This window comes from Cynocephalus volans, chromosome 7, assembly GCF_027409185.1.
Source record: "Cynocephalus volans isolate mCynVol1 chromosome 7, mCynVol1.pri, whole genome shotgun sequence".
NCBI classification, from domain to species: Eukaryota; Metazoa; Chordata; class Mammalia; order Dermoptera; family Cynocephalidae; genus Cynocephalus; species Cynocephalus volans.
In genome coordinates, this window is record NC_084466.1 from 132388651 (window position 1) to 132410601 (window position 21951).

The window sequence follows — 21951 nt, forward strand, 5'->3', positions numbered from 1 at the left end:
TTTTGTCCCGGGATTCGTGGGCCTGTGTATGTGCACAGGCTCTGGGCTTGCGAGTGGTTGAGGAGGGCGTGGGTCCCGGATCTCCGGATGCCGGGCTTTCCTCGGATACCCTCAGCGGCTTCTCCTGACGATGGGGAATCTGCCTCGAGCTTCCAGGACGGCTCCTCCACCCCCACCCCCGGGCCCAGGAGGAACGGGCAAGGGGCTCTGAATGTGTCAGACTCAGACCCGTTCCCCAGGTCAGCAGCAGTCCTTCTGGGACACCCCCGCGCTGCGCGCCCTTCTCTGCCTGAGGCCTCCCCTGGGCGGATCCATCAGACTCCAGGCCGGCTTGTCGCCACCGCCTGCAAACTAGAGATGCTGACGTTCCAAACGTGGGGTTCTCGCTCCAGTCCATCCCCGTCTCCCGAAGCTCGGCCCAGGGGTCTCATCCCTCCCCACTCGTCCTCACCCTCCGGGTTCAGTCGGAAGTCTGCATGGAAGGAAGGGAAGACCTGGACAGACCGCGTGGCCGCGCTGCTGGCAGCGCAAGCGTTAATCGCGCCCCGCCGGCCGTCTAGGAAATCGAGGTCCGATGAGCGCCGCTAAAAGCAGCCAGCTGCGCGCGGTCAGGCCTAGCGGACTGGAGCTCAAAGAGTGGCGGGGACAGGGTGTGGTCTCACGGAAGGGGAGAGAAAAATCTGGAATCAGAGACTGAAGGGGGCGGGGCCTGTGCCTGGAAGGTGCTTCTCGACCGTCCAGTGTCCTTTGGCGCAGCTCCAGAGGCCTTAGCAGCATCTTTGGAGGTTGCCAAAGCTACGCCTGAAAAAGTTTCTGGGTCTCTCTTAGGGGCTGCAAAGTCCCCTCGACTCCCCAGGCCCTCGCGGCTGCTCCCAGCCGCGCCAGCGTGCGGGAGCCCCAAGCCTAGTAGGCTGGGATGCGGGATGATGTGGGTCTGCCGAGTGGGTGGCCCCGGACGAAACGAATCCAGGGTTCTGGGAGAAGTGGAGGGTTGGGAGTCTGCCACTTGAAGGTGCTCCATCAGCTTCGAGGCTTCGGCACCATCCGGGCCCGGCCTCCGGGAGAATGGAGCCCGCCCCTGGCAGTCCCCGCCCCCTCCCCGAGGCCGGAGGTATTAGTGCTGCTTGATCAGACCTCATTTCCTGCGAAAATGGAAACATATCCAGGGTCCTTAATAAAGTGAGTGACGAGGCTTCGAGTGTAATTGGGCTTCCGTTTGGTGGCTATTTCCTTAAACTGACAGTGGGAAAAAATGTAAATCCACAGCGTTCAGAATGTGATAATTAGGAGTGCAAGGTGGGTCAGCTGAGATCTGGAGCAACGACCTACAATCTGAGAAATGGGCGCAAACGCTTACCAAGACCACGGGACCCAGGAGCCCCCGACCTCCACACCGGCCCCGCATCCAAACGCGCGCCTCTGCAACCTGCGGCCTCTCCTCCCAGCCTCAGACCCGCCCTGCCGCTGCCATCGGAACACGAGGGATCTTTACTTAGACGCTGGGGCGGGGGTGGGTCTTTTCCTTCCTCGGAGAGGAGGAGGGTCCTCAAGGGCAAGGGGTGGCCTGGCTGCAAGTCCCCTGACCGCTCCCCCGGTCTGCGCACACTGGCTGCATATTTCTATGCATAATCCAATTTTCTCCGTGACTATCTAGTTAAACTCTTTAACAACAGCTACATAATTAGAATTTGGATTCCCATTAATTTTCTCTGGGCCCCGAACCATTTGCAGCTCACACTGGTAATTAATGCGATACATCACTAACTTTACCCAGCGCGGGCCAGCCCGGCTCAGGTCGCTCGGTGCGCGCTGGTCGCCCCGCGCGTAACCGTGACTCCCGACCCTGCTTCCGGGATGGGGCCGTTTCCCTCTCTCCAAATCCGAATGCCTTGGCCCGCGCACCCAAAGCCTTTTTTCTAGGAAATTTCACAATTAAAAATATTTATCGGGAGCAGATTTACGTTTCTGGGTTTCCAGTCTCGGGGCGTCTGGGTAGGCTATTAAGAGTAATTAGCATCTTTTGCGCATGCAGATTTACTTCGCTCATTGCCACATAATTCATCCCTAAAAGCCAGCACAGGCGCCGCCGCCAGAGCCGCCGCCAGAGCTACCGCCACCACCCGGATCTGACTGGGGCTCCCCGGGCCCCGCTTTCTCAGTATGCTGCCGGCTGTTAATCTCTCGGGCCGGGCCGAGTTGTCCGCTCCAAGCCTGGGATGCTGCAAACTAAAAGCTCCCACCCAGGAGGTGAATGACCCAAGGGCTACCTCAGGGGGCAGGGAGAAGGCCCAAGCCAGCCTCTCCCAGGTGCCTGGGCCGCGCCGTCTGGACTCCAGGCATCGCGTGTGTACACGAGCGAGTGGGCACCTCTGTGTGTGCACACTCGCGTGCGCGCGAGTGCACATGCATGTGGTTGCTAGTGCGCGTTCCTGGGAGTGCTCGAGGGCATGCGTGGAAAAGGAATTGATCTCCGTCCCCCCTCCTCCCCAGCCCTCTTGTTCTCAGGATGGCAGCTCAAACGCCAGTCCTCAGTCATCCAGCTAGGGCATTGAGGTTCAGAGTGAGACTTGAGCCCCTACCTTGCTTCTATTTCCCTTCTACAGAGCCGGCCCAGTTCATCCAGAGGGCTTGGAGTACTCAGCGCCCAGCCCTCTGGGAACTGGGTGGCCCTGTGCACTGACGCGTCCGAGCGCACGGCTTGCCTGGTATGGGTGAGAGGCCACCAGAGAAAGCTCAGGTGGAGCTGGGGGTCACTAAACAGAAGCTTTCGGGCCGCTGAGGGGCAGCTGGAGACGATGGGGCCAGGCCGGTGAAAGCGGTGGGGTGGGTGGGGATGTGAGGGGTGGGAAGGTGGAGGGGGCAAGGGGGGAAATGAGGGGGTGAGGTGGGATGGGGGTGAAGAGGGGTGAGAGGATAAAGTGGGGTGAGAAGGGGTCGGGGGTGAGGGAATGAGGGCGGACAAAGGGACAAAGTGCTGGTGGAAGGGCTAAGAGCTGGGAGTCAGCTGCGGATCCCGCGCTCTGATCCAAGACACCCACCCCGGGTTCGTTATTAACGCGCTGGGAAGTCCGTGAGCCGCCCAACTTTCTTCTCTTTAATGAGCCTAGAAGAAGAGGCTGCCCTGAAGGGGTTTGTTCATTAAAGATGTAGCTGGAGGAATATTGTCTCATTAATTATCTGGTTTTAATTACACTCCTACCCTTTGAATCCGGAGATGGGAAAAGTTGATTTGGTGACACCGCCCCTTTTTGCTTAGAATCAGGCCGGGCTAGGGGACCGGGAGGGGCGATGGGGATTGCATGTGCCCCAGAGGGTGTGGGCAGGTGTCAGGTGTATGTCCAGCCGAGAATCCCTGAGAGAGGGGTCTCTATGCCTGGATGTGTGTGGACAAGGTCTGCATGTGGATCTGAAATGTGCATGTGTCTGAATGTGTATGACCACGTGGGCCTGAAAGGCCATGTGAACGTGATTTGTGTGTCTATGTGCCCTTTCTGCCTGTGTGTGGCTCTGTGTTTGGATGTGCATGTGGGGAGCTGAGTGTGTCTACAGACAGGCCAGAGAGTGGGGGTCTAAGTGAATAGTAGTGTGACTGGGTGCTGTGTCTGTGCGTGTCTAAGGCGTTGGCTTCTTGCCCGTCTGCTCAAGTTATAGTGCCTGACCGTGTCCCTCGGTCTCTGCTGTGCCTGCATGTGACCCTAAGTATATGAGTGTTGGGGGGTTCCGTGGCTGGAGTGTCCCAGGGGCTGGACTACTTCAAGGACACGGCTCCGTTTTCGAGGGTCCCCAGAACTGAAGCGCCACCCAGAAACCATCGTCCCTAGATGGGGGGGGAGTTATTTAAGGGGGTGCTCGTCCCTGCCTCATCTCTTGTCAGACCGGTGCGAGGCTAAAGCGGGGGCCGTTTTCCCTTTAAATCGCGGACACTTTGACAGGGGACATTAAGGACCCGGCTGCTCAGGCTGAGCAGATCATAAAACCGGACAGGCAATTTCTGCTCCCGCCAAATAGCCGAGCAAACTCGTTCTGCATCTTTGGTTTTAATGCACTAAACTGGCAGCTAAGCAGGGAGCGAGCAAATGGGGGGGCGGGGAGCCCCCCACATACACCAGCGCACACACCGGCACACGTGCAAACACCCTTTCACACCCTTGCGCCCCACGCCCCGCCCCCGACCCCCCCACCGGCAGAATTATCAACTAGAATTTGATTAATATGCAAATCGCAGGCAAACAGCTCTATATAATTCTTTCAGTGGAGAGTAATTAATCACCAGTTAAAGCAAATTAATACATATATCAATTTTGTCAGAAACATGCTTAGTTCAATCGCCCGTAAAATTGAAGTTTGAAGTATTAAGAGGCTCTGCAGAAACGCCAGGACTAAAACTTTCAAATTGATCCTATTTAGTAATCAATCAGGCTCTCCCCTCAGGTTAATCTGCCTAATTTTTCATCTCAAATCATACACTTTACTGACACGCCATCTAGCAAACAGTCGATAAAAAGTTAACAAAAATGATAACGACTCCAGCCAGAGCCATTGTGTAGGGCGGGTGGGTGGCAGACGGCTTTGATTGCATTTCTGGGGTGGTTGGGGACTTTGTTTTTTCCTGGGCCAAGGGTTGGGAGCTCCCCCAGACAGCCTAAGCCTCCCTGCCCCACCACCCTTGTCTGATACTAGCTGCCCTCTCTGCCGTTGGACTCCCCTCGGAACATCAGAACACCAGAAGCTTATCCACAAAGTCACCTAAACCAGCTAGCTCCCTTCCCACTCCTGTGCTTGCACAGACTGTCAGGAAGTGTGTGCTTCGTGTGCTTGTGGTAACTGTGGGCTGTGTCCCCATCTCTGTGCCTGTATTTTGTGTATAATGGTGGGGATGTATCTGTGTTTAACAGCAAAGGTTCTATGTTTAACAGCAAAGGTTTCTCTGTTTAAGTCTTTTTTTTTTCTTTTTTTTTTAAAAAAAGATGACCGGTAAGGGGATCTTAACCCTTGACTTGGTGTTGTCAGCACCACGCTCACCCAATGAGCTAACCGGCCATCCCTATATGGAATCCGAACCCACGGCCTTGGTGTTATCAGCACCGCACTCTCCCGAGTGAGCCACGGGCTGGCCCTCTCTGTTTAAGTCTTGTGTGTGCTCCTGGCTGCCTGCATTTGGATGGGTGTGCTGTGTCATACGTGAGTGTACTGTGTTTTCAGGCATCCTGTGTGTCTGTCACTATGGGTGTGTATTGGGTTTCTGCATTGTGGATCTGTATCGCTGGGTGTCTGCCTTGTATGTTGTTTGCATTGTTTGTTTCTAGGATGTCTGTAAGACACTGTGTGCCCATGTGGTGGGTGCTCTGGATTGGCTGTGTGCCTGTGGGTCTGCCTGGGCCTACTGTTCATCTACATGTGGAAGAGTGTTCCTAGGAGGACCTCAGGTAGTGATCGATAGATAGGCCCCATCATGGACATCAGGAGAGAAGGGACAGTCCCTATGGAGACACGGACATTTCACCTTGAACAGTATCTGGGACATGGGAGGGGTCACCTCTTCCCCACCCTAGTCCCAATGTCATTGTCTGGGGGGGGATGAAGAAGGGGAGAGGGCCCTCACTTCTTGGTAGAGGGGCTTCCCAGCCCTGCATCCCTCTCTGCACAGGGTACTGGGCCCACTGCTTCTGATTTGGGCCCCTGAATTTGGGATGGGTGGGGGTGCAAACACCCTGTTAGGAATGCCTCCATCCTATGTGCTCAGATGTCACTTCTGCACCCAGATGTGGTTACTACAATATACCCAAACCCCTATATACCTGTTAAACCTACATAGGCCCTGGATACCCATAGATAACCAAACTTTCTTCCCCACAATATTCACCCTCATTCACAGACAACTAGCCACATCCAGCTCTCCATGGGGAAACCTGCACATGCCCATATGCACACACCAATGTACAGCAACACCTGCACACACTCACGCATACACAGTGTGGGCAGGGCTAATTCATTTCCAGCCCTGCTGGCAGCATCACCCATCTGACATGCACACACATGCACATTGTCATTTCTACCCTCCCCAGTTTGGACAGAGCTGGCCTCCACAGGGAGGAGGAACTTCCCTTGAGTGAGCTGGGGGGAAGTTGGGTCTTCGAGGGCTACCTATACTGGTGCAGCTAAGGATGATGGGTCTGCAGATCCCTCCAGAGAAAAAGGTTCAGCCTGGTGACCAACTTGAATAGGAGCGGAAAGGCAAGGCAACCTGGTCATTTTCTCCTCCCCCCACCCCCCACGCATTCTCAAAGAAGCAGAGTCTGCGCCTATGTAGTACTCATCAACTGGCCTCAGCTGCCCTCCAAATTGTCTCACACAGAGGCTGAAGGTTCTCCATCCCACCTTCTGCTTACTCTTCTCACAATCCCTCTTCCTGTCAGGCCACGTGCTCCCTGTCCCCACCCCCCACCTGCATTGTAAGTGTAAGTTTGAGTAACTAGCTTGGCCATGCTGTTTGCAGCTAAGATTCTGGTTGTCTTTCTGTAGCTTCAGTCCCACATCAATATTCGTTCTCCTGGTTATCTGCTCACACCAGCTCCCTGCACACATCACACGACCTGGGCATCACTCACCCACTGGTCACGCCCACTCCAGTGACAGCTTTACTCTTTTCCTCTCCATTGCACAAACTTAGTCACACCTAGTTGCACACACTAGTTGCAACAATCGGTTACATGAATGCTGCAGCACACACCCAGTCACCCCCAGGTGCACACACTTCGTTTTCATCAATCAGCCGCACATGCTCAGTCTCTCAGTTGCACGCAGTCAGGAATGCACCCTTGTTTGTCCCCATGCAGCTCGCCACACCCTTCAGCCCCAAGTCTTTCCCAGGACTGGCAGCTGTTGTGAAGAGACAGGGTAACTTGCTGATGGCAGCTCTGGACCTGGAAGTGCAGAGGTGGGGCTCCAGGGAAACTCTAAGGTGGAAATTCTCCTCTCTCGAGGGTATTGGCCTCCTACATACATGCACCAAGCCCAGGAATGCCCCACCTTCCTTCACTCCAGCCCCAGGAACCTCTTCTTTGGGAGACACAGCCTGTGGAGACCTCAGGGGTCAGGCTCCGGGTTCCCCAAGGCCCGCCAATCTCTGGCCAAAGGCCTCCATTCCTGCACATGCACAGTTTAGGGATTCACCCATTTCCCACACAACCTTTCACACCTGCAGCCTAACCACCACCACCCACCCAGCACACCCAGTCCTGTCCTCCACTCACACCCCCCTCGAAGCCACATGTACTTCTCTTTACACAGCAGCTTCCTACCCACTGAACCTCATGATCCCAATCCACTCAGGTTCCCTGGCCCTTCTCCCACATGCCTTGCAGCACCTGACCTAACCCACACTGGCTCCTGATCTAGCTGCTCCCCCTACATCTCCGAGGCTCCCTTATATCCCCTCCCAGGTGTGTGTGTTCCGGGAGCATGTGTGTTATTGGCACAAACCATTTTGGGGGGCCAAGAAAGACGGACTGGTTGTTAGGGGTGGGGAACAAAGCCCAGGTGCCCCTTGGTTCAGGTGGCTGGGAAAGCGCAGGGAGGGGAGAGTGGACTTCTCTGGACCTGGCGTCTCAGCGGGGTGGGGAGGAGGGGGTCCCCGCGGCGACGGGCAGGGGAGGAGGGGAGGCGCGCGGCCCCAGCCCGTCCCTTTCAGGGGGGACTCATGCATCAAACTTCAATTTTCCGGACGATTGAATTAGTGATTTTTTTCCTCCCGAACTAAAATACACTTAAGTCTTTGGGATTAATTACCACGTTCTGGTCCCTCAGACTGGAGTATTACTTATCGGAGCTGCGTCTGACACCGGCCCGACACCTCGTAAAATAAGGAACTGCGCCTCCCGGCCTCACCCGGCGCCGCCCGCCAGGCCGCCAGGCCGCCAGGCCGCGGAAGTCGGAGCGGAGGAAGCCGAGCCAGCCGCAGCGCGCAGTGTGGCCCGGCCTTTCCAAGCGCCGAGGGGTTCCCAGCCGGAAAGACAGAAACCGCCGGCGTCCCGGGATGTGGCAAACCGCGCCGATGCCCGGGACCCAACCGGGAAGGGAGAAACAAAGCCGAGTCGCCTCCCCTGGGCAGCCGGGAACCGAAAGTGGGTCCGCAGAGAGGCCAGAGTGCAGAGGGAACAGGTCGGCAAAGGCCCCAGGCAGGGATGGCACTCCGGCCGAAGGCGGCGGGGGTCTGGGGGGGTCCCAAGCCTTAACGAATTTCGACTGGAGAATGGGTGTAGGGCCCACAGCCCCTCACACGATCCATGCCATACTCACGCGTACCCCGCGACGCGGAGAAGAAACAGATACGCAATGCACACGCCTTGCTCCCACGGAACGCACGCGTGGGCGCGCACACCACACACAGCCGCACCCCGAGGCAGGCCCGACAGGCGCCCGCTAAGGGGCCTTGGGGTTCGAGGAACTGTCACATCACAGGTTTGCGAGGCAGCCTCCGAGGTATGACCAAGGCCATCCGACCACCCCCGGCCCACGCGCGCGTAACAGTCTTCATCAGAACTGGGACAGCTAAGGAAAGGGTGGGCTAGAGCCCAGGCCTCCCTGGATCCCATCTCCTCGCCTTCGCCTGTAGCCAAGCCCCTCAGCCCTTGCCACAGTTCTTGACTCCCCCGCCGCCTCTCTGCGCGATGGGGCCTGGGGATGAGCCCCAAGCCGCGGTGCTCGGCTGGGCCGAGTCGGGCTTCAACAGCCTCACGTGCGATCGGTGGGGGCTCCGAGAGCCTGAAGGAGGCATCAAATCCAACAGAGCCGAGGAGCACGGCTCGATTCCACTGGCCAAATTGTGTGGGGCTGAGAGCCCGGCGCGCTCTTCCCGGGCCTCCCCGGCTTGGGTTCAGCCCAAGGTTCCCTGGTACACCTCGTTCCCCTACCCTCGGTCGACCGTCCGGTCCTTTCGTCCTCCTGCCCTCCTTTCTGGCCTGTAGAACAACGAATTACTTCTGATCTTTCAAGGCCCGGGTCCCAAGCCACCGCCTCCGTGAAGCCCTCACCAGTCTGGAGACCGAAACCATCTCTCCGCATTTTGCAAAGTTGCACTTTCCTGCTGCTCGGTCGGGGTCTCCTATTGGCGCCCGGGATGGGGGGTGCTGCGAGTCTTGCCCACCAGACTGGGAGCGCCTTGAGGGCAGGAACCGGATCGGATTCGTTTCAATTTCCCCAACCGCCCCCCGTGCGGCCTGGCGCAGAAAAGACGCACAATAAACATTTGCTGAATTGAATTTATTTTTCCCTTTATTTTATTAATCCTTCCCCTTCCTTCTTTCCTTCCTTCTTTTCCTCCTTCCTTCCTCCCTCGTTATTTTTTATTTCTTGGTTATATTCAATTGTCATGTTTTTCAGGCTCATTAAATCCATTTAGAGACAAAAGAATAAAAGGCAGAAGGGGAAGGGAGGGGGAAGCGGGGAGGGGGAGGGGAGGGGAGAGGAGGCCAGAGAAGCAAACAAATAACCCGCTTTAACGAGACGGGCGGATAAATGGCCCTGTATCTCCTCAGCCCCGATGCGCCTGCTTAGCTGCGCGCCCCGCGGGCGCCGCAGCTCGGGTGGGCTCAGCCCCGGGGCCACCTCCCCCAGCCCGAAAGGACCCAGCAGGGCCCGGCCCAGGGCCGAAAAGCAGGGAGCGGCCGGAGGTGCCAGGACCGCTTCATTGGGATTCATGGGCGTGTTGGGCGGGCGGCCCAGGGCTCGGGGCGCGGGGCGCGGGGCGGGGAGCGGACGGGGGTGGGGGGTGCGCACGGCGGGCGCAGATGCCCGGGTGACCGCCGCGCCGCGGTCCCTGCGCCGCCTTTGTGCCGGGGAGGCGCACGCGGGGACCTAATCCATCAAATTGTCTACAAATTGTGAAGAAAATTCAAAAACCATATGGTCGCCAGCGCCGGCGCGCTCTGGGCTGCGGAGGGCCGCGGCCGTGCCCGCACCGTGAGCCGCGGGGGGCTGGGCCCGGCTATTGTCGCTTGTCAGCGGCCGCCCAGGCCCATTCGTCCCGGCCTTCATGGTCCGCGCTCCGAATTACAGACCCATCCATCCTGAGAGAGGGCGATTTATGTCGCCCGGGAGGAACCTGCCGCACGCCCGCCCGGCTGCCCGGCCACCTCCTTCCTTCCCTGGTCCTCTCCTCTGTCTTCTCTCCCCTCTTCCCATTCTCTTTTTCTCCCTCTGTCTCCGTCTCCCCGTGTCTCTGCTTCTCTCTGTGCGTAGCTTTTCCTCTTTCTCTCTCTCCTTCTTGTCTCTGTGGCTGTCCACTTTCTCTCTGCTTTTGGAATGTCTTTCTGTTCTTTTTTTCTGTTTCTGTCTCTCAGTTTCCTCCCGGACACACACCTTCCTGACTCAGGCCTGGGGGCCCCATCGTCTGCCCAAGACCAGATGCGCATTTCTCACATCAATTTTGTGGAGAAAAAGAGTCTAGCGGCCCGGAGGCGGGACCCTACTCTGGTGACAGCGACCACTCGCCAGCGCAGCGACAACAAAAGCCCAGAGAGAAACGCGCTCTGTCCGGGAAAGTGAAAGACGCCTGAATCCCTGTCCCAGCCGCCTTCGGGATGCCACAGACCCCAGAGAGTTCTTGAGAGATCGATGTCTCTGACCCCAGCCAAGTTCGGGATCCAGAATTTTGTTAATGTTCCCAGAAGTTCACCCCAGCCCTTAGACGCTTTGGGCTCACATCACGGGGTGCCCTTGTGAGCAATTCAGCCTGCCGTTGCTGCCTTGGGCTCATCCCCCCTCCTTTAGGGCCTGAACCGAAACTTGGGAGACCCCCAGGTTCCACCAGGATGTCCGACAAGTGATACCTGCCATGCACCGGGAGCTTAGTCCTTATCTCAGGGAACGCAGGGAGAATGCCATTGGGTCCCGGGTGGGACACAGAAACCGCAGGGCAGGTCCTCACTCTTTTCCCCACGCAAATTAATGTTGCACCCGAGGCGCCCCCACGTACATAGGCATTTTCTCCTAGCATCGCACGCCTCGTTTTTTACCCCGACCTGGCGAAGCCCGCTTCTCCCCTCATTTAATAACTGCCGCGCCTTTGTGGGCAAGTAGCGTCTCCTCCCCTGCCTCCTTCTCGTCCCTCACTCTCACGCCTGCCTCCAAACTCCCCCAAAATCTCCAAAGCTGTGGCGACCCACGAGCAGCAGCGGCAAGAAGCCCGACCTGCCGCTGCTTCCCGGAATCAGGCCCACTCACCCAGACACGGTCACCGCCGGTTCTAGTAAAATGGCAAAGACTTTATTTACTGGAGAAAGAGGGCTTGGGTACAGTCGGGGCAGGAGAGGGCAGGGTAGGAGCAGGGCAGGGGCACGCAGGACCCACCCTCATCAGGCAACCCTTGCCTGACCAAGTCGAGCTAGGAGCTGGGTTGCTGGAGATGGCAAGACAGACCCAGAGCTGCAGAGGAGGTGGGGTGAGGGCTTGGGTCGGTCTCCTCTCTGTCTCTGTCACATGCAAAAAAATTCTAAAAAGAGTAAAAAATAATTCTAGGACTTTGGGTTCTGTTTTCGATGATCGGTTGGTTCATTTTCCCCCTGCTTTGTCCCTAAGAGCCAGACTCCAGCAGTCAGTCCGAGGAGATGAGAGAGAGAGGAATCTTTAAAATAGCGTTAGTGGGCACTGGGAGGCAGAAATGGCATCGAAAACAGACTTTTCTCGCGGGGGGAAGGAAAGATCGATTTTGAAACTTGCAAGTCAAGACCCGGCGGCACCCCTCACCCCCTTCCCACGCGGGGGAAAAAAGGCGGAAAGAAATAAAAGTCAAGTGCAATAGGCCGAGAGAGGCGAGGAGGGAGCTGGCCAGTGCATTCTCCACATGCAGAAAAAAATCAAAACAGCCGGAGCTGCCCCCTCCTCTAGACCGCAGGGTTAGTGCTCGCCGCCCTCCGATCTGCCTCACCCTCGGCAAACCCAGAAGCCCGAGAGAGCTTTGAAAACATGGAAATCTCCGAGATTTAAAAAAAGTAAAAGAAAAAAAAAAAATCAGGCTGCGGTGAGAAGAACCCGCTACATAGGTTTAAATATTTATACAGAAGCCATACAGAATTGCACGGCGAGGGCTCCGGGGTTGGCGGAGGTCGCGTGCGGCGGCCGGCCCGGCCGGCCAGCCCAGGTTTATTGCTTCGACAGGAAAGAGGCGGCGGCTGCCAGGAGTCGAGTCCGGGCCGGGGACAGCGGAGTAGGCGGGAGTTGCAGAGGAGGTCCCAGCTCCCCTGGGCGGTACGGTCCGGGAGGCGGCGAGCGTGCGGGCGCCAGGGGCCCGGGGCGGCTGAAGATCCCGGGCGCCGCTCAATCGTCCACGTCGATCTCTTCGTCTTCCTCGTCCTCCGAGCAGTCCTGGCTGCTGGCCGGCTGGTCCGTGAGCGGAGAGGCAGGCGAGAGCTGCAGGGGCCCGGCGCCCGGGGCCTGCGGGGCGCCTGGGGGAAGCGCCGGAGAGCCCGGCCTCGATTTGGCCCTGCCGCAGCCTCCGCCACCGCCGCCTGCGGCCTCCGAGTTCTGCTCGAGTTCGGCCAGCGCCACGATGTCCATCTGCCCGCTGGGGCCCAGTTTCTTGGCGGATTCCACATCGGCCTTCATCTCCTCCAGGTCCCGCTTGAGCTTGGCTCGCCGATTCTGGAACCAGGTGATGACTTGCGCGTTGGTGAGGCCCAGCTGCTGCGCAATTTGGTCGCGATCGGCGGGGGACAGGTACTTCTGATACAGGAAGCGCTTCTCCAACTCGTATATCTGGTGGTTGGTGAAGGCCGTGCGCGACTTTCGCCGCTTCTTGGGGGTCTGTCGCTGCCCAAAGATAGTCATTCCATCGCGACCTGCAATGAAACAACAGTATAGGCTCACGTCTGGAGAGAGGACACCCCACCCTGGCTGTCACCCCCGTAGCTCACCACCCCACCCAGGCCCATCCGGCCTGCAGTCTGCCGCTTGTTCCCTTCTCCGATTTAATTTGGCTGCCCGGACCAGAGCCAGCCTCGGCTATGGCAAACCTTTTCCCGTCTCTGGTGTCCCGGAAGTTCCCAGGAAAAATTGGGTTTGGTCTCTGCCTTCTACCTGAGAGTTGGTTTGAAAGATCCGAAGTCTCTGAGAACCAGAGAAAGCCAGACAGAGATGAACCGGACTGTGGGTGTGAATACTGGTTCTTTACTCCTCCCCAATCACCCCAACTCTATCCTATCCAGAAGGGCCTAGCAAAAGACCCTGGATTCCCCACCTGCCACCTCTGTCAGGTCACCACTACTCTGGCCTACCCAGGGGTCCCTAGGAAATAGAGAGGAAATAGCGATTGGGTCCTGTCCCACCTATGTTCACTCCCAGCGGCAGCAACTCGGGCTGGAGGGCCCTGGCGGCCGGCGCGGGAAGAGGTGGGCAGAGGCATGGGGCAGGAAGCACAGGGCACGCTGGGCGCAGGGGAACTCAGCTGTGGCGCCTACCTTCGGCTGCCTGCAGGACGCTGACCTCCAGCCCCTTAAAGGTCTTGCTGGCGAGCTCCTCCAGCGCGCACAGCGGCGAGGTCTGCGAGAGCAGCGCGCGGCCCGCCAGGGGCAAGCCGCCTGGCGCGTGCTTGTCCGCGGCGGCCAGCAGGTGCGCCGCCCCGCACAGCGAGTAACTTCTCCGCACAGACGGCTTGTTGAGGATGTCCTCGATACTAAACGGCGTCAGCGGCTTGTTGGAGTTGGCGGGCGGCGGCAAGTGGTCCAAAGGGCTGCGCCGCCGCTCCTCCCCCGGCGCCGCCTTGCCGTCCTCCTTGGAAGTCATCTCGGCCTCGTTCGGGGGCCCGGCCGGGGCGGCTCGGGCCGCGGGGACCCAGCCCGCGGGCAGCTCGGGCGCCGGGCGGCGCGGGCGAGAGACGGCAGGCGGGAAGGAGGCCGCGCCGAGCAGGGCGCGGGCCGGGCGCGGGGCCGATTAGCGCGGCTGCTGACGCGGGCACAGCTGCGCGGGGGCCCGGGAGGAGGGCACGGACGCGGGCGCCGCCGCTGCCGGGGCTTCCAGCAAGCCGGCGTCGGAGCCGGGGCGCGCCGCGCGGGGCTCCAGTTTCGCCAGCCCCGGTGCTATTTAAAGGTGTCAGGTGGCTCCGCGGCAGCTCCTGGCCCCGGATCCTGGCGGCGGCAGTTGGAAGAGCCGAGGCTAGGGCGCCGATCCCGGACTGCGAGGGGAGGCGGAGAGACGGGGCAATTGACTATTGCTAACAAGTTAGCCTTGCTGGAGGAGTCATCAATTATCTGCAGCGGCACTTCTTTCTCTCTTTCTCCTTTCTTGCCGTCTTTCTCTCTTTCTCTCTGTTCTCTCCCTCCCTCCCTCCCTCCCTCTCTCTCTTCCTCTGTCTCTCTCTCCTCTGCTCCCCCCGTCTCTCTCCTCTTCTCCCTCGCCCTGTCTTTCACTCTCTGTCTGTCCAATGCAGGCGGCTCTAAGTTGGGAAGCTCATTAATTAGCGGGCCGGGGGTAGGAGGAGCCGGCTGGAATTAGCCTGCCTAATGCTCCTGTCAGTCCGGGCGCTGCGCCGCGCTCGGCCCGAGCTGTTTGTAAATTACATTAGCGGTGCCTTTATTGCACCCGAACCTCGGGCGACTGAAAAGCCACCGCCCCCACCCCAAACTGCGAGCTGCGCTCCTGGAGCACCCGCCTCCCGCCGGCCTGGCTGCGATGGCAGCGCCGGCCTGGAGGTCTTGGGCTCTCAGACGCAGGATTTAGAGACCGAGAAGGGTAGCGGGAGCTCCAGCCGGGGAGGGACGCGGCCGCCGCGCGGGCCAGGTAAGACCAGGAGCCGTGGACTTTGCCGAGCTGAGATCAAGAACCCAGTGCCCCTAACCCCGGTCCTGGGCCATGCGCCCGGGAAGAGGAAATCTGGCCTTCAGGAGATCAAAACTCCTGGGTGGGCGACGCGGGGCGGGGGTGGGGCACTCCCGGGGTTGGGGGAGGGGGCCAGTCGGAGGGGTCAGCCTTCTCCCCGCCAGGAGGTGGAGGGAGTTGGTAGTTCTGCACGCCTCTCCCCCGGCCTGAGCCCGAAGCGGCCACCCTACCTCCTGTGACAATCTTGCACTCTTTTCTTTGGCCACGGCTCTCCGGGCCGGCTGGGGCCACCACCGGTCCGATGACCGGCGTCTGACGGGAAGTCGGGCAGGGTGCCGGGGCTAACCGGACCGGCTCGGGGCCTTCCCGCTGTGCTCTGCCGGGGCTGGGCCGGGGCCCCGCTGCCGGCCCCGCCCAGCCCAGCGCCCGGCTTGAGTACACTGCCCGGCCGGCCGACTCCAGCTGTTCCGGATGCGGGGCGGGGGCCAGGAGGGGGCCGGGCCATGGCTGGGGCTGCGCTCTCAGAAACTCGCAGGGAGGCCCAGGTTCCAGTCAGACTGGAGGCTGGGGACCGTAAGGCCTGGTCTGTGAATATCGGGCCAGCATTTTGTGTGCATCGTTATCTGAAGGTGTTTTATGTTTTTGAATACTTGTATGTGTATTTGTGTGGTTCTTCATGTGCATGTTTGTGTAAACATGTTTGAACCCCAGCTATGTCTTTCATTTCCTTGAGGCACCCTCAGCGGGGCTGTGCCCTTGGGCCCTCTTCTCTCTTGCTACCCCTCTGGTTTGTGTGGGGCCGCTGGCCCTGCCTGCCTAATTTTCCATTGCTGCCCTTGGAGGAAGGAGGGGAGAAAGGAGGGGGTTGGAACCAAGGGAGGAAGAGCTATTCACCACACACACACACAGCCCCAGCCCTGGCTTTGTTTGCAAACTCCTGGGTGGGCAGCGTGGTTGGGCAGCTCTGCTCGGACCAGAGAAGGGCCCAGAGAGGACAGACAGTGCAAGGACTTGTGGCCCAGGTCAGAGGTTGGGATGGGAAGGATAGGACATCTTGCTTCTTACATCTGCCATAGAGAAAGACTGAGCTAAGCTGGGCTATGGGCAGGAGGCAGGTTCTCTCTTGAAGCCTCCAGGATAGGGGCCTCTGCACGTCAAAGACAGGATTCTTTATCTCGTGTTTAGCTATTTGTTTGGAATCACAGCTTGCAGTTTTCCAGAGTAAAAGGGACAGTGCAGGGAGAAAGGATTCTTTTTGGGATCCCAGTGCCAGCCCAAGACTTGCCTGGGAGTGTTAAGAAAAGCTCCCTATCCTTCTCCCCATTTTTGTCCTGCATTTAAGGGGATGACAGGTGCTCAGGGGCAGGAATGGTAAAAATGAGGATCTCATTTCCCCTAGAGATTCAGACTCATCCCCAACGCAGGCCTGTCTCTAATGCATCCCTGCTGCCCTGGGAGCCGTGGGGTGATGCTGGACCTAGCAGCAGTGGAGAGTCTAGAGACTGGTGGAGAGGGACCTGAGGGAGGGGGTGCCAGGACCTGAACCCTGCTGGCTTGGAAGCTTTGAGGCCAAGAGGGTCTGCCCTCCCCCCTCACTTCCTGTTCTCAGGATCTCACCTCAGCCCTTTCCTGCCATAACCCCAACCCTATGACCCAGAGTCTCAGGCAAGCCACACCCCCTATGGGAGCATAGAGGCCCTTCCAGATCTGAGAACTGGGACCCTTGAGTCCCTATGCTCAAAGAGATGAGGGGCAGAGGAAGGGGGAGAGAAAAAGAGGTGTGTTTTCTCCCATGCCCTGTAACTCCAGCCCAACTGCCTCACCAACCTTTTTGTGCCTACTAGTTTCTACACCTGGTACTGGCCAGAAGGACAGGATCTTAAGGACAAGTCAAGCCCCTGATGTTGCCCATCTCCAGGTCCTTCAAGACCAACAGAGTTCAGGGTTGCTGGGAGGCTGCCAGGAAGGGGAGAAAAGTGAATTGGGGAACAGAGGAACCCTGTTTCCTGGGATCTTTAGTCTTGGGTCATACCGTGTCAAAGTGGAGAGGACATTCCACAGTCATCTGCTGTATTATCTCGACCCATCATCACCAGACCTCCTCTTCCCTGCCTGGCCCAATCCCATGGTTTTGCTTTTTTGGCTTAATTGGTTGGCCTCTTGGTCAAACATGCTCAGGCACACCACATGGCTGGGGGTGCTGGAGATGCTGGGGGTGTGGGGGGGCACATGGTACTTCCCAATGTTTTATTATTTCACTTCACTTTTCCCAGATCACCTCATCCAGGCCACCTTTGAAAACCAGCCCAATTGCCCCACCAACCTTTTCCCAATGCCATGGCCCCACCCCCATCTCCACCTCCACCCCTAGAAAACCCCAGTGTGTGGGTGGCTGGAATCTTCTGGACTCCAAGGAGCCCAAATTTGTTGGCCTCCAAGACCCCTCTTGGGTTTGTGGTTCAACTCCTCCTGCCTTCCCAGACTTCAAGATCCTTGAGCGTAGGAGCCTGGATCTGGGGACTCCCTCCACCTCAGAACTGCACAGGCCTGGGGAGCACCTGGCTCCCACTGAATATTGGTTGAATGAGTTTCTATCATGCAAATGAGGTATGAACGATTGTGTAATGTGGAGGAGAATGGCTTGGACCTGTACTGTCCCCCTCAGAGGAGTTTAGAGATTATGAGAATCTGAAAGGTAAGGAACTCCAGGGCAGTGGGGTGAAGATTGGTTGGTTGGAACCCTGTCATGACAGTCCAGGCTCTAATCTTTCTGCCCAACACCCTCCTGGGACCCCATGCTGGGGTAAGAAGACACTCTGGGAGGTCTTCCAACTCCTAATCAGCTGCCCAGCATCTTCTCACTTACAGCTGGAAGCAGCGGCTCTACATATGTAATGCCTGTCCTTAAAGCCTTATCTACACTGTATCCAGACTCCGAATTGAATTCCTGTTTGCTGCCTATACAGCCAGGGTCCAGGTTTATTCTGTCTCCTGTGGAACGGGAAGTAATTATTCTGCCAAAAATCTGCTTGTCCCCCAGTTTAGGGAATATTCCAGACAAAGAAGAGGGAAAGAGCATTGTGTGAATTGCCCTCAGAGGACCCTATAGACCCAAACAAAATGAGTTATTCCTTAGCACAGGAGGGAGAACAGTTCACTTAAACCCCCAAAGTCCCCAGTGGATTTGATCTGGATTGTTTTGGTAGCCCCATTTGTTTCCAGATTATTTGTGTAAGCACCAGCATTGGCCCTTGGGCTAGAGTTTTTTTGTTGTTTTTTTTTCAGAGAAAAGGGTCTGACACCACTTGAAATGAGTTAATTTGACCACCAGTCCAGACTGTTTTTTGTCCCATGGCTACCTGCTACTCTAACACTCTGTGTGGAAATCAGAAACTGTTTCTTCTGCTATAGAAATGGTCTAAGCTAGCCAGCTTCCTGCCAACCTGGATGAACCAGGACTGACCACTTGATTTTTACATTTTTTCTGCCCTGGCCACTGTCTGTAGTAACAATAACCATGACAATAAATACCATAAGCACTTACCTTGTGCCTGGCTCCAGGCTAAGAGTTTTATTCATTTCCTTTATTACTCACAACCCTTAGAGGTAGCTACTGCTATTACCCCTACTTTACATATAACGCAAGAGAGGCGCAGAGAACTTAAGTAACCCATCCAAAGTCACACAGCCTGTTTCAGAGTAATCAGAATTGGAAAACTGTTTTTTGTTTTGTTTTGTTTCTGACTCCAGTCTGTGCCCTTAATCCCTGAATCATGGTATTCTTAAGCAGATGTCACCAAGGGCTCTTTGAATGGGCTTCAGAGGCTCTACATACCCCAGAAATTGTGTATAAAATTGTGTGTAGATAAGCCCAGGTGGACACATTTTTCTGGGGGCATATTATATAACACATTGGATTCTCAAAGGATTAGAGATCCAGAAAAGGTAAAGGCCAGAAGCAGGCCAACGGGGGAAGGGAGGCAGGCCAATGGGGAGTGGGGAGGGAAGCTGCCTCCTCCCAGGTCTGGGGAGCCAGGAACCAGCTGCTCCAAAATTCAGGCTGGGCTCCAAGCCTGCTTCTGGACCTGCCCTGCTTTCTCTGGCCATGCCCAGCTCTCAGAACCTCAGCTGAGAAGGAGAGGTAGGGGCAGGGTCTGAGGCCTGCACTCCTCTGGAGAGCCTCCACCTCTCTGTTTCTCCCCTCCCTACTTCTTTTGTGAAATGAATTCCTTCAGAGCACAATGACAAGGTGGCTCCACATGGGCCAAACTCTTCCAGGCACTTCAGCCCTGCAAGGAAGGAGGGGATTGATTGCCTTTTGGAAGTCTGGGGGGCATAGACAGACCACCGAGTGACAAAGAGAGGCAGGAATGTGAAGACATGAGTTCCTGGGAGCCACTCAAGCCTGGGTGCCCATACTCTGCAGCTTTCAGAACTGTCCTCTCTTTTAGTCCCAAGCCTTTGCTTCCCTTATCTTGGGGCCAGAATAGTCTCTGTCCCTTCCGTTCCCAGCACCTCTTGCTTTGTCTTCAGTGCCCAACTGACCTCCTTGGGGAAACCTGCCCTGCCCTATTCAGCTCTTCTGTGCTCTTTAGCACACTCCTATTGGAGCCACTGTCACATTGCCAAGAATTGCCTGCCCTTCTGGCTGAGGAAGAGACCTGAATCTCCTCTCCATGCCCCTGTTCCAGCCTGATATATACAAGGTCTCCCCAAACATTTGTTGAATGAGTAATTAAGAGAGAAAAAGAGAGCCAGGCACAAGAAAGAACTCAGCCTGTACCCTAGAGTGAGGACCAGGAGTGCAAGAGAAGGGTAGGTGCTTTGCTTTCACCAGCTGCCTGCAGATGTGTGAGGCACCCCTGCTGCTCACATCTTCAGCACACGGAGAGGAGCCCAGAGACCTCATTCTTTAATGCTGGGGGGTGGGGTTCCTGGGTTCTGGGGCCAGCTCTGGTGGTGCGGCCTGACTTGGGAATAGACTGTTCGCCTTGTTTGTGTGTTTTGGAAAATGGGAATGAGCCCCCATCATTTGTTGGGTCCAGAAGCAAAGAGGAAGAACAGACAGAAGATGGGGTGGGGGGTGATTGGTGGGCAGTAGTGGCAGGAAACAGATACCCACACCCACCCCAGTAGTCCAAGGGTCTGTGAAGAGGGTAAAGAAACCTAAGGAGGGGGAACAGGGGGAGTCTGGTTCTGTTCCCAGTGGAGGTGGCATTTGAGTTGAACTTTGAGAAGCCAGAAGCATTTCAGTAGGTGCAGAAGCAGGGCCACTCTGGGGGCAAGGAGAATAGTCCAGCAAGGGGCCAGAGGTGCCAGCCCAGAAGGGGAGCCAGAGTACCCATAACTCCTCCTCCTCTTCCTGTCTGCTGGGCGGTGAACTGCTGGAGTCAGGGCAGAACCCTTGTGCACCCGGGGCGGGTCTGCAGCCTGGGGCCAGGGGCTGCTGCCATGGCTGCTCAGGGCTGGGAGGAGATGGTTAGAAGAGGCTGCATGAGGGCCCCTTGCTGCTTCCCCTAGGCCCGCTGTGGGGGTTCCGTTCTCCTTGTCACCCCCAGAAGCTCCAAGAAACTGACTCTCTCTCTTACTAACCCAGTCGGCCAGGGAACTCCGGGGTCTGAGCAAAACCGCCGATGGTGTCAGCACTCTTCATTCCACAGAGGCCTCACTGCCTGTGAGAGGGCCCAGGCGCAGGCTGGGCATCGGGGTCTGGGCAAGGCCCGGTGGAAAGGCTGAGCGTCAGAAGCGGGAGAGGACAGGAGACTGAGGAGCGGGCCCCCTGTCCCCGGCTGGGCGGGCGCGGGAAAGGCCTGAGTCAGGCTTCTCCTAATAAGCTGCACGTGAATAATTTAGCAGTCGCGCGGGGGCTCATTGCATTAGCGCCGCCGCCCGGCCCGCCCCTGGCGTCCCCGTCGAGGGGAGGGGGCCACTAACACGCTTGAAGAGGGGAGCCGGGTAGAAGACCCCCTGGCCGGTCGTATTCTAGATTCTGCCCAGGCCAAGTCCAGATAGTCTCCCCAGTCCTCGACGCCCTCCGGCCCCACCGGTCAGAAGGCCGCCTGCCCGGCAGTGCTGTCCCAGCTGAATCGCTCCCGTGCCCCCAAGACCCCAAGCAAAAGAAGATGGGCGGCGGGACCTAAGCCAGAATAGGACTTTCGGGCTGTCTGACCTGCAGAAAACTTGGCAACAGCTGTGCCCAACCGCACCGGGAACGTGGGCGGCGTGGCTCTAAGCAAAGTGGAGAAGGCAGGCTTGGTCCTGCACTTGAAGCCCGGACCCCTTGCGGCTGCTTCGCCCCGGCTGGGATTTTCCCTGCGATGGAAGTAAGGCGACAGGCAAGCCAAAGGGCCCTCCACCGGCTCTGGACCCCAGGTTCCTGGGCCTCTCCTTCCACCTCTCCTGGACTCGCGGATCCGCTTCCGGCCGCGCCAGACTCCCCTGTCTGTCCCGGGCCCCAGCGCTCACCCCAGGGCGGGAAGGGAGCCCCAGGCTGCTGGGCCTGGGAGACGGCTCCGCGCATAGTGCCCGCAGCCTTATTTCGTTCGAGCCAAACCTGCAACCTTTGGCTTTTCCCAGTTCCCACTTGTCCCTGGGTTCCTGATCCTGAGGGATCGCACTCAGCCCATTTCACTTCCATCAATGCTTAATTCCTGCAGTCCCCCTCCCCCACACCCTTCACTTCCATTGGGTCGACCCAGCCTTTTTTCCGCCACCCGCTCCTTTCCCCACGCAGCCTCCCTATTCCTACGTGCCGAGCCTTGGGCCGAGACCCCAGCACTGGCTCCGCGGGTCCTCCGGGGCCGGCACGCACCAGGCCCCAAGCAGGGTCTTCACAGGCACCCGTCCCGTGCAGCCAGACCCGAAGACCCGAGGGAGGCAGCCCCCTCCTCTATCTTCCTCCTTCTGCCGCCTCCTTCTCTTCCTCTTCCCTCTGCACGTTTTTCTCTCGTTTTGCTTCGTTTGGTGACATGTGGCCGGCCCGCAGCCTCGGCCCCTGAGGAGCCTGCACTTACTCTGTCACCCTAGTGGCCTCAGCCGGGGCGCTGGGTTCACGGGCAGCTCTTGAACGGTTTCTGGGAGGCTGAAGCAAGGCAGCTCCGGTGTCTTCACGCAGGCAGGTGGGCTGATGGCCCTTTGACC

The 21951-nt window shown here is 57.8% G+C and overlaps 2 protein-coding genes across 2 annotated transcripts; one reads left to right on the plus strand and one right to left on the minus strand.

Moving 5' to 3' along the window:
- Window positions 1-916: 916 nt before the first annotated feature.
- Window positions 917-9243, plus strand: LOC134381792 (serine/arginine repetitive matrix protein 1-like). Its single transcript, XM_063101603.1, has 4 exons — window positions 917-1111; window positions 2604-2711; window positions 7807-8481; window positions 8995-9243. The coding sequence occupies exons 1-4, from the start codon at window positions 917-919 to the stop codon at window positions 9241-9243; spliced, it is 1227 nt and encodes a 408-aa protein (XP_062957673.1).
- A 2000-nt stretch (window positions 9244-11243) lies between these two features.
- On the minus strand, window positions 11244-15247 carry LBX1 (ladybird homeobox 1). The gene is made up of 3 exons (XM_063102949.1): window positions 15042-15247; window positions 13455-14167; window positions 11244-12836 (listed from the first exon to the last, which is right to left on the minus strand). The coding sequence occupies exons 2-3, from the start codon at window positions 13777-13779 to the stop codon at window positions 12316-12318; spliced, it is 846 nt and encodes a 281-aa protein (XP_062959019.1). The 5' UTR covers window positions 13780-14167; window positions 15042-15247; the 3' UTR covers window positions 11244-12315.
- Between the last annotated feature and the right edge of the window lie 6704 nt (window positions 15248-21951).

What these genes read in the sequence shown, in the direction of transcription:
- LOC134381792 (XM_063101603.1), top strand. Translation starts at nt 917, where the DNA reads ATGCGGGATGATGTGGGTCTGCCGAGTGGGTGGCCCCGGACGAAACGA. An exon ending in GCACGGCTTGCCTGGTATGG is followed by an intron (nt 2,712 to 7,806) that starts GTGAGAGGCCAC and finishes CTGGTCCCTCAG; the next exon opens with ACTGGAGTATTACTTATCGG. An exon ending in TTTGCGAGGCAGCCTCCGAG is followed by an intron (nt 8,482 to 8,994) that starts GTATGACCAAGG and finishes TGATCTTTCAAG; the next exon opens with GCCCGGGTCCCAAGCCACCG.
- LBX1 (XM_063102949.1), bottom strand. Translation starts at nt 13,779, where the DNA reads ATGACTTCCAAGGAGGACGGCAAGGCGGCGCCGGGGGAGGAGCGGCGG. An exon ending in CGTCCTGCAGGCAGCCGAAG is followed by an intron (nt 12,837 to 13,454) that starts GTAGGCGCCACA and finishes GTTTCATTGCAG; the next exon opens with GTCGCGATGGAATGACTATC.